At 43.8% G+C, this 18035-nt stretch overlaps 1 protein-coding gene and 1 long non-coding RNA gene across 12 annotated transcripts in view; one reads left to right on the top strand and one right to left on the bottom strand.

The window, feature by feature from the left end:
* LOC131384248 (uncharacterized) overlaps nt 1-15662 on the bottom strand; it is a 53620-nt gene extending 37958 nt beyond the window's left edge. Inside the window, exon 1 of the long non-coding RNA XR_009214917.1 lies at nt 15585-15662. This is a non-coding gene — a long non-coding RNA (uncharacterized LOC131384248). The remainder of the gene's footprint in view (nt 1-15584) is intronic.
* The window catches only part of STAU2 (staufen double-stranded RNA binding protein 2), a 337228-nt gene that overhangs the window by 292737 nt on the left and 26456 nt on the right, over nt 1-18035 (top strand). Inside the window, exon 13 of one of the 11 annotated variants that reach the window (XM_058444334.1) lies at nt 10412-10542. The exons of the other annotated variants lie outside the window; for them this stretch is intronic. Within the exon in view, the coding sequence (XP_058300317.1) occupies nt 10412-10435 (24 nt within the window). The 3' untranslated portion in view covers nt 10436-10542. Of the gene's footprint in view, nt 1-10411; nt 10543-18035 lie in introns of those variants that run through there. 11 annotated transcript variants of the gene reach the window in all.

Here is an 18035-nt window from a genome sequence, read left to right as displayed (position 1 = left end):
ATACTCAAAGTGAAGGAGAAGAGAGAATAGGTGTCACCCTCTAAAAGAACAGTAAGCAGCCGCAAGGACCTTCATTCAGAGACAATTCTGAGGGAAAATGGAGACTTCTGAGAACCAATTTTCTAGCTTGAAGTGAGCTTAGAAGATTGGGTAGCCTCTCAAAACTGGGTTCTGCTTGATCTATCTGCCAGCCTGTTTCTTAGGAGCTGTGTGCAAAAAGACAAATCCAAAACAAACGAAAAACAGGGCCCTTTACTTCAGGCAATATCCTGGAAAAGTTCATTCAAAAGCTAGAAATTGCTAGATTATCAGGCCCATTGTAAACTGTTGTCTTAAAATCCAAATTCTTTACCAAAAGGAAAAAATAGGTGTACTAAAGATGTTTCCTAATAAATCTGGCCTTCAATGAGAAGAATTATGATGTATTAACACTACTTTGAAGTCTTTTGTAGCCACCAACCCCATTTCTTTCTCAGTACGCACAAGGTGAGCAAATCTGTGTGGAAGGTGAAAATGAAAGATCTCTCAAAGTCAGTTGCAGGAGACATAAGGTACTGTCCTTATCTCGTCCTGCATACCACAGTTCATGAATATCCTCGTGGTTGCTCACTGAGCAGAAATCATTTTACAAAAATGAAATTTATTCATTCCAGATATGAGATAAACCAGGAACAGAGGAAATTACCTGTTTGAAAGTCTCCTTCCCAAATGAAGTAGATATACCTTGATTTCTTTTTCTGAACATGCTTCTCATAAAAGTAAGGGTCCAAATGTTGGATTGCACATCAGTCAGTAAACCTATAGCAAAGGGCATCAGACTAAGGCCTTGAGCACTTAGAAAGACTTAGCAACCTGAACTGTGAACATTAGTAACATCAGCTTCCATAATCATTACGGTGACTCATTTTTCTGTAGTCTTTCTTATGAAGCAGTATCCTTTATGAACAAGTACTCAGAAATTCATACAGAAACCATATTTACCCTTCAGAACTGGCACATAGGAAATGAATTCGATATGGGGAATACAGTTTTTCTGGACAACATTGTTATAAAAGTGTTTTTAATTTGTATTTCACCAGTTCGAGGCAGGTCAAAAGAAAGTAAAAATATACCAGCAAAAGTCCAGCACACGCACGCTGCCATGCACAAGGTCTATGGCCATTTTCATTCCCAAAGACCAGCATATTGTGTTGAAGGTACAAAGTCAGATAAAACTGGACAGTATTCATCTTGTCACTCTCTAGTAAGCATCATAACTACTAAATAATTTGTCATGATCACACAGCCAGGGGTCAAACCCCAGTCTACCAGATTCTGCTTCTCCAGTGTGCCTCAGGAAGTGCCAGTGGGGAGGTGGGCAGGCAGGCATCCTGGAAGGAAGAAGAAGGGGCTTTCCCATTTGCCTTCAAAGTCATTATTCTGCAAAAACATGTTCAGAGAAGGTTTCTTCACCATCATTGGCTACACCCTCTGGAATCCCATAGTCTTTGTTGTGTATACTCTAAAGGCACTCAAAGAAGTTGTCTTTTTTTTAATACTAGATATCATAAAGACATTAAATTTGACTAACACATATTTTGGCATATCACAATGTAGGCAAGGCTTGAAGTGCATAGATGCAGCAGGAATAGGGAAAATCTTTTACATATTTGTTAGGTTTGTAATGTTTTATTGGCCAGGTGCGGTGGTTTGCGCCTGTAATCCCAGCACCTTGGGAGGCCTGGCAAGAGGATCGCTTGAGCCCAGGAGTTCAAGACCATCCTGGGCAACATGGGGAGACCCTTTCTCTATAAAAAAATACAACAATTAGCAGGGCATGGTAGTGCATGTCTGTGGTCCCAGCTACTTGGAGGGCTGAGGTGGGAGAACTGCTTGAGCCCAGGAGGCGGAGGTTGCAGTGGGCAGTGATCATGCCACTAAAATCCAGCCTGGGTGACAGAGTGAGACCCTGTCAAAAAAATAAAATAGGCCAGGCATGGTGGTTCACACCTTTAATCCCAGCACTTTGGGAGGCTGAGGCAGGTGGATCTTCTGAGGTCAGAAGTTCGAGACCAGCCTGGCCAACGTACCAACATGGGAAAACCCTGTCTGTACTAAAAAAAAAAAAAAAAAAAATTAGCTGGGCGTGGTGGCAGACACCTGTAATCCCAGCTACTCAGGAGGCTGAGGCAGGAGAATTGCTTGAACCTGGGAGGTGGAGGTTGCAATGATCCGAGATCATGCCACTGCAGTCCATCCTAGGCGACAAGAGCAAAACTCTGCCTCAAAAAATTAATTAATTAGTTAATTAATAAAATAACAAAGTAAGTGAAAATTTTTTTTACTGATATGAACAAAAAGTCATTCTATATGGGGGGTAATAAGAGAAAAGATGGAGAGATGGGGTGATGTGGCAGGTGTGGCTTAGGTAATCGAAGCAGCAAAGAAGCAGGAAGATTGGATTGACAAAGGCGAAGAGCCTGGGCAGAGCTGCTGGGAACCAGAGAGCTGAGGCCCTGGGTGTGGCCACACGGCTGGGCAAAGTCCCAAGTGCAGAGTTCTTGGGGACTGTCCAGTTCCATCCCTGCAGGCTCTGAGTTTGAGTTGCCCTACATTCCACAGATTGGTGAAAGCCCGCGGTTGCGTTCCTGCCTGGCTTCTGCCTCTCCCCACCTCATTCTCTCCCTCCTACACAGTCTCCATCCTCCTCCTACTTGCTGCCGTGCTTGTGCTTATGCTCTCTATTGGCCTCTTTGCTGCCACCAGCATGGCATGGTGCAAGTGGTATCCTCTCCTTAGCATGTGCATTTAACACATAGAAGAAATGGCGTGGAACTTCCAAAGTCACCTCATATTTGCCATGTTACTTATGACTCTACAAGGTTTGTGATTGTCTTTCAAACCACAAGAGGACAGCTTCCACTACTTATCCAATGAAGCATAGCTCAGGTATCATTTCCTGTATTACTCCTCTGAGCCCCATCTTCCACCTACCCACTTACTAAGGCTGGAATAATTATTACTCCTTTGAAACTAGCCCTTACTAGGAAATACTGAGATGGCCTGTAGTGTTTTCCTTCCCGCTAGCTCATGAGCTGTTTGTGATCTGTCGTGTATATCTGTGTAATAGTGAGAGCTATTATGTCCTGCACATCTCCTGTGTGCCAAGCACTCTGCTAAATACTTTGTGTGCATTGTCTCATTTGAGGATAGTCATTGAAGAAACTGAGACTTAGAGCGGTAAAGTAACTTCCCCTAAGTCTCCTAGCCAGGTTTCAGGCCAGGTTGGTCTGATTCTACAGCCTGTATCACCATCCACTACCCAATACATACTAAAGAACTTGGCACACAGTTACCCAATGAATGTTGGGTGAACTCAACTGAAAGAAGGAAAATAGTTGTGGAGATAGGAGAGGAGCAGGCACACCCCAGAAACAGAAGCTCGGAGCTACAGTTCAGGCTCTCAGTCTTAAGCTGGTTCTTGTGTCAATGGCTAAACCATTGGAATGAATTGCTCTCAGAAGCATATGAGAAATCTGAAGGATGTGACCAACCTACCATAAGATAATGTTAGGACAATCTTAGAGCTCCATGTGACTTTGGTTTGAATAATATAAAAATAAAGCTGTGTATAGTGTCTGGCACTAAATAATTACAGCTGTCATTCCAGAAGCAACTGATAACGCCTCTGTTGTCACCAAAATGGAGACCTCTAAAGCAACTAGAGAATGCACAAGACAGCTCAAGTCTAGAAGACCATGGATCTAAGAGTACTCAGAGCCTTAGCAGAGAACAAGTCATCCCTGCCACTTAGGCATTTTCCTCAAAAGGCCAATGTAATAATTATTTAGCCATCCTTTACCTCTGTTGGGTACTCACATCAATTTCTAGGAAAGGTGACAAGGAGTTTTTAAGCTAGATATCGTCAAATGTGTTTAAACTTGTTCAAAACCTCTCTTGTCCCCTGTAGTAATTCACCATACATGTTTAACAAGAATTAAGAGCCCCCAAGTATTGAATCAGTAATTTGTGCTGTCTATCAAATAATGTCTCTCTTCTAACCCGGAACAGATGACCTTGCCCAAACCACTTTAATCAAAACAACAACAACAATGCCCTCCCGCCCCCATTTTCTTCTAGTTTTTGTTTGGTTAAATATAGAGACCACAGCTACTCCGTAGCATCGAAGAGGCTAGAAGGAATGTTTTGCCAGAAACATAACTTGTCAGGTACCTCAGGCTAAGACCCTGGGAATCTTAAGAAGATACAGATACATAACTTGAATTGCGTCTGAGCTTGAGTTGGCAGCCACTGCTGAGTAGAGGGAGAGGGTGAAGTGAGATGTGCTGACCTATATGAATGGTCTAATAGAAGGGGAATGATCCAATTAAGCACTGCCCTAGATTCCTCCTGCAGCATTCCTCTGATCTCCATTGTGTATTCATGGCTGGGGCTGGGGATGCAGGAGGCCCCAAGAGTCAAAGGAGCCGTGCCCGATAGGAGTTGCTCCTTCCAGAGACAGTGGCTGCATTGAGCAGATGAAGACGCGGAACTGAGGACAAGTATTCCTGAAATATGTTTTGAAAATTCCTATTGAATGCATATATTCAGCAGCATACCAGGGCCCTTAGTAACAGCCCGTTGGGTGTTGTGACAACAGCGTGGGTGTGATGACAGCAGCATGTGTGGGATGTGACGATATGTGGAGGCGGAGCTGCGTGAGCTTGAGGTTGGGTTTTGATTTCAATGGGAGCTCTGCACATGGTAGGACTGCTGGTTGAGGTCTTCGCGGAGGGGATCATCTTAATGAGAGGCGACTTCACATAGGAGGCCCCCCTTCCTGACAGGGTGAAGGGTAAAAATGCAGCACCAGAAACCAGAGTGCTTCCCAACTATTTAAAGTTCCCTTTTTAAAAAGTTCGGACATTCAAGATGGCTCTCAGAATGTATTTAGGGGTTTCTGATTTCTATATGGAAAATGTATTCTCGAAGGCTATTTCTATAGACTGGAAAAGTGTGGCTTTTTTGGTGCAAATCTAATAATAAAGCCTATCTGAAATAGTTCATATTATCTGTATTCACTAGGAATTTATTCTTCATGTTAGAAGAGGAGCTTGGTTTCTTGGCTTCTCTTCCGTGACTATACACTCTCAAAGTAAGAGCATCCTTTAAATGTTATTACTCTTTTTCAAATTATGTCTCTGCATTTACCTTGGTAATACAAAAACCTTGGCAAGTTAACACCAAAACAGCAGCCGTTAGTTGTTAAAGAAAAATGAATATAGGAAAGTTCTTTTCGAAAAAAATCCTTAAGATAAAAATGTGATTACTTTCATGAAAGTAGGCTTCCATTCGATGAAATAATTTCATCAAATCATTTAGTCATTGTAGGGAGTTGGAGTGATTTAAATGTTTTATAATGCACTGTTGTTTTCCACGAAACTCTAGTGTGGCCCTGTTCCCTGGCCACAGGAATGTAAGAACTTCTTGGCAAATACCCTGACTAGGATCGGATGGGGCAATGTATAATTAATGTCAAGTGTTACTGCCCTTCTCCAGTGCCACCCACCCACTGACCAGCATCAACTTCTTCCTGTTCTTTCTGTATTCAGAGCTTGGTTTACACCACTTTGGTTCCAAATATATCTGGATAAAATGCTGATTTCCTCTTTTGAGAATATACATGACAAGAATCAGATTCATGTAACAAGAGGTAACTTTCTCATATCTTTGAATGGGTTCAGAATAAGCCAACGTTTTTTGCAGTTAGAGATAATATTCAAGTTAGTGAATTTTTTTTAAAAGAAGCTTCTATACTGTAGCTACTTTTGGGTGATTTTTGTTGTTCTCAGTTTTTTAGCTTTCTCCTTGAGCCTTGCTTCACAAGTATTGGGAGAGAATGTCTGGCAACTGTTACTGAAACTGCAGGCTTTTTTCTCTTTCTTTCTTGTTTCTGTAAACTTACTAGACAGGATTAAGCTCAAAGAACTGATAAAGTAAAAAGGTGTTTGTACATTAAATGAAAGAAGGAATAAGAGTATGATTCCTGGATTTCTTAGAATAATACTGAACAGGGATCAAAGTGGAAACCATGAGATTCAAATCCATTATCATGAAGCTGAATTGTCTAATGAGGAAAACCATAATGGTGAAAACCAAAATTCCAAGTCAGTCCTAGGACCAGTTTTATTTTATGGAAGTAAAGCTGAGAATTTTAATGAAGTAGTTCTTCCTGTGAGGTTCCTGGGAAGGAAATTTTAAAAGTCAAATTTAGGAATGAAATTTAAGGGTAGATCTTAATGGGAGTGATATTCAGCAGGTTGTGTTAGTGTGCCTTAGTATGTCCATATAGGTTGTTAAAATATTGAAATACTTCCATGTTGCCAATTATCTGCTATTGGTAAGTAGCTATGGCCTTAAGTCCTCAGTGCCCTCCACCAACCCCATGCCTAGGTCCCTCCCCTGAGACCCTGTTCACCTCCACAAGACCCAGCTACTCGAGGGGTCACACCCAGTGCAACAAGGGAGTATCTCAGGCTCTGCCCCAGCCCAGGGTGGCAATTAGTTCTGCTCGGTTGGTGCCCATGCACTCCCTACCTGTTAAGTACTTTGCATATCATGCCTATCCTAATGGAAATTATGTGAATAAAAACAGCTAAAATGGGGATACTTCAATGGAGAGGAAAGTCAGACAAATACAAATATTACACCAAAGAAAAAGCCAAGAATGGTATTTAAAACCCACTTGAATAAATTCTGAGCAAAGTCTTGGCGTCACAGGGACGTGGGAGATGTTCTTTTCCTCCCCCATCTTTTTATTTTGGCGGCATATCTTTTTTGTACCAAATCTCTTAGGCTGGAAAGTATAAAATGAAATTCCCTTATGACAACATCACCAATGGAAATGTGAGAGGGTGCCTAAGCCTAAGTGGTTCATTCGAGATGAAGATTCAACTACGCATGTAAGAGTGTGGAGGCCACACAGCCCCTGGGGGCAGCCTTGTTGGCCCTTATCTGAATGGGGTCCTTCGGAGGGCTGCAGCCTCCAAGGGCCTGGGCTTGGACACCAACCTATAGCATATTGGATTGTTGATTATCATTTAGATAGTAACATCTGAAGGGAGGTGGTTTTTGGTTGTTGAAATTTCTTTCTTTGTATTTCTAAGCTGGGGTAGATCTCTTTAGTATTCTTGCCATTTTCCATTTGAAAACAGATATCTGACTGCACAGTCATCGTTTCTATCCCTTTCAGTGCCCTCGATGAGCTAGAAAAGGCCAGAGAGGATTATGAAAAAAAATCTAATTCATGGATATAATATGTCCTGAGGAAAATTCAACTTCAAAGAATTCCCAGTGCAAGTTAAAGAAAGATGTCAGGGCTAAAAGAATGTTTGGGTAGCAATATATTTATTGTATCAGAGAATCAAAGATTTGGGAACATTAAGAGACCTTGGTTTCATTTGGTAAATGTTGTTACTTGGTACACTGTGTGTGATTCACTACTCAATAAAATGTTCTGTACAACTCCTGGAATTTGAATCTAGCAGCCCCTGTACTGTTTCCATTTTTAAATAGATGCCCAAATATGTTTGCATATACATTTTTCCATACTTGAAACATATGTCGTCATAGAGAAAATATCAGTGGCTGTAAACATAGAGAATGTTATCAGCCCCAGTAACCCACATAGGAACGGTAGGAAGAGATGGAATGCAATAGAAACTCCCCAAGACCTCCGAATATGGGCCCCATGCTTATTCCTGCCTCCATACCGGGACTGTTCTGCCCCCTCCCTTCCTATCATGAGGAGCACCTGCTCCCTCCCCCTCCCACTTAGCAAACTCTTCCTCTTTCATGTCCACATTTCCAATTTCTTTACATCCTCAGCGAAGCAGGGACTGTATTGTACACTTAGGAGGTGCTCAAAAGATACCTGACTGAATGAATGATTGATAACTCTGGGCAGATTTCAGTTATTCTTTCTCCATGTAATGCAAGATGAGAGGTTCCATTTCTTACACTGGATTAATTTAGGCTCACCTATTTTAAAGAGGCCCTATTTAAAGTCTTCTATATCACCAACTGGGACCTGTTTTAAATAGACCACACTGTATATTTTAGATTGCCCTTTTGTGCCTAATCTCCTGTGACACATTTATTTATTCCCTCTTTGGCTTTTGGTTTTTAACTGAACAATGCTCCATGACAACAAGATAGAAACACATGCTGTTCACAGATCTGAAGATTTTAAGGGTATTTGTCTCACTGCTGAGCCTGAGTCTGCCCACTGGAGAGCATGTCCCATCATCATTCATTTGTGCCAGTACATGGATCCTTTCTGACATGGGCCTAGACATTTAACCCATCTTCTTAAACTCTAAAAACAGCCAGTGAACTTTGATTTGGATGACACACTCAGACATTAAGCCTCAGCTTCTCATCCATCCATCCATCCATCCCTCCATCCGTCCGTCCATCCATCTCATATGTATTGAACATCCACTATGTTTTAGGTTATGTGTTGGGGCTAGAGAGATATGCACATCACGCCCCTTGACCATGGCCAGGTGGTGTACAGAGACACGTTGTAGTCTCACATATTATCAGTGTGATAAAAAAAAAAACTATAACAGATATATGGGCAAAGCATTCTGGAAGTGCAAAGGACAGACATGAAATTTGGAGAGCACTTTAGGGGAGGAAATGATGGTGGTTTTTCAGATGAAGATAAGAGGGTAGGGCCTTTTAAGGATAGGGAATAACCTCAGCAGAGGCACAGAGCACCCCTGGGCCTGTCTCTGGAGGTTGTGAACATACCTCGCACTCCTGGTTTGGGCTGCTCTGGCCTGCCCTGAGCTGAGGCTGCCCCAGAGCCCAATGGGGACAGGTCCCACATTCTCTCTAGGTCAAGGGAGGTCTGCTGTCAGTGTCTGCTGCAGCAACAGTGAGCCCCCTAAACATGGTGGCCTTTGACTCCCAACCTGTACTCCTGGCTCCCAAACCCTCCGCCCTGGCCACACAGCCCCTGAGAGAGTAGTAGTTTGACCAGAGGCCAAGTTGCTAAGTTCCCCAAATCAGTCTCATGACCTCTCCTTCCTGAGCCTTTGCAAGTGTAAACTTCCCTACCATCAGATAGCTGTGAGTCTCTAGATAGATAGCTGTGAGTCTCAGAGCCAGCCCAAGCAGAGCGGGCAGGAGGCTTTATGACCTGCACCTTCGTATGAGGAGATGGGATCCAGATGGCCCTTCTGCCTGCACCAAGGCATGTTTTTGGTAGGGTTGCACATGGTAGAATTCTAGGGTCATGCCGCAAACACTGAGTAGGATGAACTGGCTAAATGTTTCCATCTCCAGTTGAAGCTGAGTCCTATCTCTAAGCATAAGCTGGCTTGGACTCCAAGGTCCTGCCTAAACTACCTCTCTCCTAGTGGTGGGAGGACCACTTGACCGCCCCACAGCCACAACTTCCCAGATCTGCATAGGCTGCAGCGCTCACTGGGCACATTGTCCTGTGGGGAAGCACAGTCCTACTGTGGCTTTACTATAAAGTCATTTAAATCCATGATCTGTGTGTGTTAATATACATCTACAGACCATACATATTAATCGCCGCTTGAAAGAATGCCCTCGTTAGTCCTTTCCTTGCCTAATACTCTTATTCTTCTCTCTTTAAAAATAAGAAAATGTAAAATGCCATTCAAATGGAAGATGTCATGATGGTCTGTGATTGCTATTTCTGTGTTGAAGAAGAGAGTGGATGGATAAATGATTGGCATGTCTTGTTGGGACAGAGTGACCTAGGACCCCATTCTATTGAGTCCTAATCTTCACTGCCTTTGTCTGTTGCCACCTCTGATTCAGGGATTAAGAAAACATCCCTCCATACAGATACACAGATCACAAAAAGAAGTCTTTCAAATTCAGTTTTATGATAATATTATCAAGAAGCAAAAGTAACTATGTGAGTTGAAGGTAGGCCCACTTAACGTTGTAAAAATTAGGTTATAGCTGCAAATGAAATCAGCAATCAGCTAATCCAAGAAGAAATGTAATTCTTCAGGGTTCCACAAATTTTAAATTTGTCCAGGCGGTGTCATATCACAGTTACTGTTTAGTATTTTGGCATGTGTAGCAAAACACAACTTTATGAATGTGTGGCATTTTAAAAACTAACAGCCTAAAGTGCAGAATTTGTGACTGCTAGATTGGGGAACAGAATTCCTTTTTTACAGCTTGCTCTTTACGTGTTTGGGATTATTATAGAGAAATAATTTTATTAACCTCTATATTCATTAAGGATAACTAATTTTTAAATAGTCTAATATTCTGAAGTGTTTTTTTTTTTGTAAAAAATGTATTTAGAATTAGGTGATCTTGAGTAAAAGGAACACAACATTTAGTAAAAGTGCACATTTGTTTTCTGGCTACACAGACATGCATCCGAGTGACAGCTTGAAGCTCAGCCCTCTGGAGTGGAGTGGCTGCTGGACCAAGTCGTCACTTCAGAAAACTGGCATCCTCACAGAGAGGGGGCTACACTGACCCACACCCAGGAATTTGCTTTCTTAAAACAAAACAGATACATGTCTGCTCAGTAGCTTTGTATCTTTTTTTTTTAAAAAAAGATGTTATTTGTATTAGCAAACCAGAATTTAATTTCTTGTTGGTATAAAAATTAAAACAAAAATCTACTTATCCTAAGAAATAAATTGCCTCTTAAAAATTTTTTTTCTCCTTCTGTGTTCTAAAAAGAGTTATCTATTTTCGAACTGGTTTAGCTTACTCAGGCCTCAAAGCACCTAAGCACTTGTGCCAATTTTCACCAGTTTGGTTTGGGTAGGTAACAAGGTGCTCCTTGATTTTTCCCAGACAGCTCTTAGAATCTAGAGTGTGTTTGCTGAATATATTTGCACATTCAGTGTCTGTGTAGAGTGTAAATGATAGGAATACTGAGCAAAGAAATGGGAAGGTATGCTTACATAGTCGTCGTTTGTAACATCAAATGATAGCTTTTACATTCTTACTCAAATTCACGTGTTTGGGATTAATAATTGCCAGTTCATGAAGATACAGCATAATATTTTATATGCTACTACAAGTGAATTTTGCTTCTACGGAAATGCGTTTTCCCTTTTACAATAATTGCCAACCTCTTTTTAAAAAATCACAGGTGTTTCTTTTGTTTGTTTCTTTGTTTCATTTTACTTTTCTGCTTTATAATCACATTTTAGAGGTGAGATCTAGAGATTACATTTTTTGTTAAGAAACCTGCAGCTGCAAGTCTTATCTTTGAGAATTGTTCCTGCTCTTTTTCAATGTCTCCTTGAAGACACTGAGTCAGAGTCCTTTACTAGCCACAAATACAAAATGCATTAGGTTTTAACAGCAGATCTAAATTAAAAACTCAGTAACGTGGAACAAATGGACCCCTAGTTCATTTCCAAACTAAAATCCTAGTTACATTTTATTGTTTCTAAACCTTTCTTACTGCAAACCATCAATCCACTGACTTTCTTCTGGCTCGTTGGAGCTTTGAACTGTACCTTTACGGTGCTATAAATTAGCATGTCACTGAGATACACTGTAATTTGCATTAATTTCTTTAGAGTCGAGGTTGTCTGTCTTTGAAGACATCTTTACAATACTTAGAATTCGCTCAGAAAAGCAATGCCAAACTAAAAGATGTAAAACATAAATTTAAAAAATATGTTTTGGCTTTTATCTCAGGATGGAAACAAAAGTGGTCAAAGTTACCTGTGCAGTTCTGTGATCCAGAACTGACATTCTACTACTTCAGTGTTACTGCTTAAGGCACAGACGTTTAGTGACAGGAAGGAGAGGGAAGAGCACAGCCCTGCTCTCACCCACCTGAAGACAAGGAGCCATTTTAAAGATATTGTTACAGGGGGAAATGGCCAGGGTCATAAAATTGTCAATGAAATGCACTATCATCAGGCTTTCCGTGGGATGCATGGCAGGAAAAGTAAAAGGTCTCAGCCAAGGAGGACAGGGCTTCTCCAGCACTGGGTGGGCTGGGCCCAGGCAAGGTTTACAAGAGTGGCCCTGACCAGGTGCTGCAAATGGCCCCTGTGAGCCTCCTCCGAGCAAGTGTGCAGCGAAGCCCCTCTCTCCTCTGTCACAGAGCCGGGTGTCATGATAGGGAGAGAGAGAGAGAGAGAGAAGCGTTAGAGAAGAGGCCGTGGATAATTGGAAGGAGCCTCTTGAGAGAAAAAAGAAAACCCTCAGTTCCTCCCCTGGGAACCTGAAATACTAGAAAGTGAGCCCCTGGATACATTGGGAGCTGTCTGTCCAGGGCGGCTCCTGTCTGAGGGACCGTGTCTGCCCTGGTCCTGGCTCAGCCCTGCACCCAGCTCCTTGCTCTGCCTTGCTCCAGGCTGTATCCTGCAGAAGCTGATCCTTCTGTGGAATTTGTTTTCCAACCTTCAAAAACAAAATTACTTGGGAAGGTAAAAGAAAACCAAAACCTTCAGTCCTTGGGCGGCATGCCACCAAACTCCTTTAACTCCAGCTCTGGGTTTGTGTGTCCCTTTGAAATAGACACGGTTTGGGTTGAACCTGCACTTCCTAGCATCTGGAGAAGAGAAGGAAGAATATACTATTTTTAAAAGGAATATTCTGGAAAGTGTACAAAACCTGATCATTAAAAAAATAAAAGCCAAGTCCTCAGCTGCACAAACAGCCCTTGTTCTCCTCCAGCAAGGTCTGTCAGGAGTGCCCACCTTCCTCGCCCTGAGAAGAGCAATTAAAGAGACCAGGAAGCATCGCTGAGTTGGTCTGCTCTCTCCAAAGCCTTTTCAGTCACCTCCTTTGATCTAGTTGGGGGTGGGGGGCGGGTAGCCCAGCCTGCTTCATGCCTCAGCCGTATTTGTAGGCACTGTGTTAGAGGAACGCTTTCTCTCTCTTAACATATTTTTTTGAATCCGAGTGTACACATCTGTCTTTATACCCAGCCGCTTTTCTGGCCCCAAACAAGTTCTCTGTGAGTTTCCCCAACTGAGCTCAGTGGGATCTCTGTCAGCTGCAAGATTTATGTCATCTTGTCCAGTCCTGAGAACTGTTCCTTCAGCTTTTCACATCTGGATCTAATTGGAAAGACATTAAGTGCACTGGAAAAGCATATTTTAGGGCAGTTCTTTATAGACACCCCTATTAAAGAAGCTGACGGCTGTAGGTTCAAGTGGGATGAGCCAAGACAACATCTCAAAAAGTAGAAAGCACAAAATTATGAAAGAGCTGCTGGAAATGAGAAGGCCCTGTTCAAGGATTACATTTATAGGGTTGCTTTGAGAGAGAAATGTGGCATGATGCCTGCCAGCTACAGGCTTTGCCGGCAGCGTGTGGATCAGCACACGGATAACTGGGTTCTTCGGTGTTTGTGAGGACGGATTCCTCCCGGGCCTGGTCTCCACATCCTCATGTGCTGGCATTAGGGTGTGTATACACAAACATCCTAAAAGAGCAGGAGGGTGGCTGGTAACTACAAATGCCGTCACCTTCTTGCCTCACTGTCTCCTTTAGGGCAACCACACCCTGAGATGTCTTGATACATAACAATAGAAGCATCTAATCAGCTTGGAGCAAAAACAGCACACACACTTGTGTGACTTTAGCAAAATCCCTCACTCCCTAGCCTTCTCCTGGTTTTGCACACATTGTTAGGTTTCAAATAAACACACCCAAGATTGAAGGCAGAGGGTACTTGAGATGATCAGCATTATACAGGTTTTCAGACTTGTGACTTGTGTTCAGAAGGATGATGAAAATCAAAGAACATTTGTCATCAGAAGAATACCAATACTTTGCTTTTCTTTACCTGTATTATATTTTGAAGCCCTGAACTTTCCAGTTGCTCCAGAGCAGTTGAACTTCTCTGAAGTCCTAGCCCCCAAATGTCTTATTACTAGAGGGTAAAATGAGTCTTTAGTTTCCTCTCCTTGGACTCCACCTCATCTCATCCGTGGCTTTGGTTAAACAGGGATTCTTAACCTTTTTTGAGCCATGGACTCTTTGGCAATCGGGTGAAACTTATGGACCTCTTCACAGAAGAATATTTTTAAACTACATAAGATAAAAATGTGTGCAATTTTCCTAAGTTATGTCGACATACAACTATCACAATATTTTGAAAATAAGTTTTTGCTCTAGTCATAAATGTGTTTAAGACATTGGCTAAAAAGATCTCCAGTTGGTTTAATAACTTCTAATATACTTCCAATATTTCTAATATTGTGCCTAAAGAAGTAAGTTTCTGTTACTTATTAATACGTATTTTTAAATGTTTAAATTCATAGCGCCCCCAAATCCATGCATCCAAAGTTACCCATCCTGTGTTGGTTTGCAGGCCATTTGGTTGTCCACTGATCCCTTGCCTCTGCCAGCCCGGCATATCCTGCCGCCTTTGTCCAGGAATGCATCTTGGAAGGTATCTGGCCCTCTCTGTAGCCCTGTGGGGAAGGTGCTGCTCCCTTCTGAGTCTGCAGAAGGTGCCCAACGGGCTGGTTCCGGATAGTGACCCTGCAGAGCTCCTCCCGCCAGAGGCAGGAGTAGTGAGGGGGCCCCCTGGGAAAGGCCTCTCCCCGCCTCGCCCCCACCCTAAGCCTTCCTGGGCCTCAGGAGTCCAGAGAGCCAACCAGCAAAAGTGGTTGTAACAAGAAGGGGGTGGGCTGGTGTAGGAGCTTAGTCAAGAGGGAGCTTAATCTGTCCTGCAGGCCTCTTGCCGGTGGTCCCACTGCCCACCCAGCCACGGGGCAGACAGGCCTTCCAAAAACAAATCTGAGCTCGCTGCTGCCCTGGTTCCAGTTGGTGCCTGGGAGAGTTTGTGCCCCTCGAATGACACAAAAGCCTTGTTATGGACTGGATTGTGCCCCCACCTCTGTAATTCATCCGTTGAAGCCCTAACCCCCAGTACCTCAGAATGTGGCTATATTTGGAGATAAAATCTTTGAAAGAGGTAAAGTGGCGATGAGATCATAAGAGCTGGCCCCAATCCAATCTGCCTGGTGTCCTCAGAAGAGGGGATCAGGACACAGAGCAGCCAGGTGTGCTGCCCGGAAGGAAGACCCTGGGAGGACGCAGCCAGAAGGCCGCCACCTGCAGGCCAAGGAGGGACCCATCCTGATGCTTGCTCTTGGACTTCCGGCTTCCAGAGCCCAGGAAGAACTGGCTGCTGTTGATTCAGTGGCGGTCTGTGGGATGGTGCTGCGACGGCCCAGCAGAGGCTTGCGGCCAAACTCGCCTGGCCCCTGCCCGCCGCCCTCCCACTGCGGGGACACGGAGCTGCGCGGTCCCTGCTCTAAGGCCGCTGTTGCTGGCCCAGGCCTCTCACCCGGCTCGGCCCTGTCCCGGCACCTTGCTCCTGCTCCAGCTCATCCTTGAGGAAAACCCGGGCTGCCCCTCGTCCAGGAAGTCTTCCCAGCCCCAGCCAGGCTGCAGGCCCCGCCTCAGAGTACCCGCTGTCCGCGCGCACGTGGCGGTGGGAATATTCCCGCGCTCCGCACTGGCCCCCAGCGCCCACGGCAGGGACCGGCTGTCCACCTGCGTTCCCACAGTGCAGGCACGCGGCGTCCCGAAAGGGCTGGGTGAACACATAACCCGAACCATCGCTCCAGCTGGATTGTCCTTGCTCTGTCCACCAACTCTGATTTGGGAAACAGATAACCAGGGTTCAAGGCCAGGTGGGTCATCTCCCAGCCCTGTGACGTGGATGAGTCCCATGACGTCACTGAGACCCCAGTTTCTGAGCAACTGTGCGCTCAGGACCAGATCAGTGTCTCTCAATCCTTTTAAGACTTATGTCTCCTAGCCGGGCGTGGTGGCTAACGCCTGTAATCCTAGCACTTTGGGAGGCCAAGGCGGGCTGATTGCCTGAACTCAGAAGTTCTAGAACAGCCTGGGCAACACGATGAAACCCCGTCTCTACTAAAATACAAAAAATTAGCCGGGCGTGGCGGCCTACGCCTGTAGTCCCAGCTACTCGGGAGGCTGAGGCAGATAATTGCTTGCACCCGGGAGGCAGAGGTTGCAGTGAGCCAAGATCGCACCACTACACTTTAGCATGGGACAGAGCGAGACTCTGTCCAAAAAAAAAAAAAAAAAGACTTGTATCTCCTTTCAGCAAACGTCAAAATCTTATATCCTTCCTTCCCAAAATGATCCCTGACCCATGAATTCCTGTAAGCCAATATGATTACGCCAACATTTGCCTTCTCTAGTTTAACACTCATGGGTACCTGCAGCTGGGAGGGAGAGGATGCAGTTTATGGCAGGCCCATTTTCGGATTTTTCCTAGGGTCCTCCTTGGGAGGGTCCAGTCACTTTGCACCCGGGTTAGTCCAGTGTAAAGTCAAACTAGAATTGTTTTGGGAATGGGTCGGTGGTGGAAACGAGGAAGTGAAGTTGGAAGATGTTGGCTAAAAATCCCATCGATGGATGCCGTAGCCAGTGTGTGCGCTCATGGGAATGTCCTGGTGTGTCTTGAGAGGGAAGACTAGCCCTGCTGTCGCTTTCCAGAGGGTAGTAAGATAGATCCTCTCATGTTAGATCATCTCACTTCATTTCCTGATAAAGATGAAGTGTCCCCTAGCCACCCAGAGGCGGGAGGAAAAGGAAAACGACTGCTAACTTTCCATAAGCCTGGCATCCCCACCAGTGCAGGTGGGAGGCGCCCTGGTTCTTCCAGGGGTTCCACCTCGTGGTCAGCGAGGTTTCTTCAGGTCCCTTCCCTTCCAGGCCCCGGGGATGCAGCTGCCTTCCTGTTCTCTTTAAAGCTGCTTTTACCCACAACTTGTTACAAATTTTTAAGAAAGCAATTTGACATTATCTATCAAAATCATATATTTGTCTTATAGATGTAGTATTTGCACAAAATGTTTGTAGAGGAATATCCATCGCAGCATTTTTGGTAAGAACTGGACACAATCTAAATGTTTATTATTATGGGACCGATTAAATCAATTATGGTACAGCCATACGATGCAATGCCATGCAGCTATTAAAAAGAATGAGATAGAGCTGTTTATGGTGTCTTGAATAGATGTCCGAGATGTATTATTATTATGTGGAAAAAAAAGGTTGCAGAAGAGTTAGCATAGTGATTCCATTTGAGGAAAAAAACCAAAAGTCCATATATGTGTATATAAGAATATAATAGGCCGGTTGCGGTGGCTCACACCTGTAATCCCAGCACTTTGGGAGGCCAAGGTGGGCAGATCACGAGGTCAGGAGTTAGAGACCAGCCTGGCCAATATGGTGAAACCCTGTCTCTACCGAAAATACAAAAATTAGCCAGACATGATGGCACACGCCTCTATGTAGTCCCAGCGACTTGGGAGGCTGAGGCAGAAGAATTGCTTGAACCCGGGAGGCGGAGGTTGCAGTGAGCCGAGATCTTGCCACTGCACTCCAGCCTGGGTGACAGAGCGAGACTGTATCTCAAAAAAACAAACAAACAAACAGACAGAAAGGAATATAACAAATAAGATGCATGCCACACCTGACTGTTCATAGTAGTTATTCTGTGACATGAGATTGAAGTTGATTGAAGGGTGAGACAATATGGGGGACTTTCCTTTAATATTTAAATAGTCTTAAACACTTTACAATGAGAATTATTAATTTTAAAATTAAAAATAGGCACAATGGCTCACGCCTGTAATCTCAGCACTTTGGGAGGCCAAGACAGGAGGATCACTTGAGGCGAGGAGTTCGAGACTAGCCTGGGCAACACAGTGAGACCCTGTCTTTAAAAAAAATTAAATTAAATTAAATTAAAAATGTAAAATACTGTTTTTCCAAAAGCACAGTTTTAATTTTGTTCTTGTTTTACCTTGAATTTAGATATAATTAGACATTCATAGAATGTAGTAGAAATAGTACAGAGAGGTCCCACGTACTCAGCACACAGTCTCTTCCAGTGGTTACATCTCACTGACCTGTAGGACAGTACTCAAACCTGGAGATCCATATTAGTACAACACATATCTTGCAGCTCTGCTCCATTTTATCACATGTGTAAGATTCATGCAACCACTCAAAGA

Source organism: Hylobates moloch, unplaced genomic scaffold (assembly GCF_009828535.3).
Source record: "Hylobates moloch isolate HMO894 unplaced genomic scaffold, HMol_V3 SCAFFOLD_9, whole genome shotgun sequence".
In the NCBI taxonomy this organism is placed as follows: domain Eukaryota; kingdom Metazoa; phylum Chordata; class Mammalia; order Primates; family Hylobatidae; genus Hylobates; species Hylobates moloch.
The sequence above is the reverse complement of the archived record's forward strand: the minus strand, read 5'-3'. Positions and strand labels throughout refer to the sequence as shown.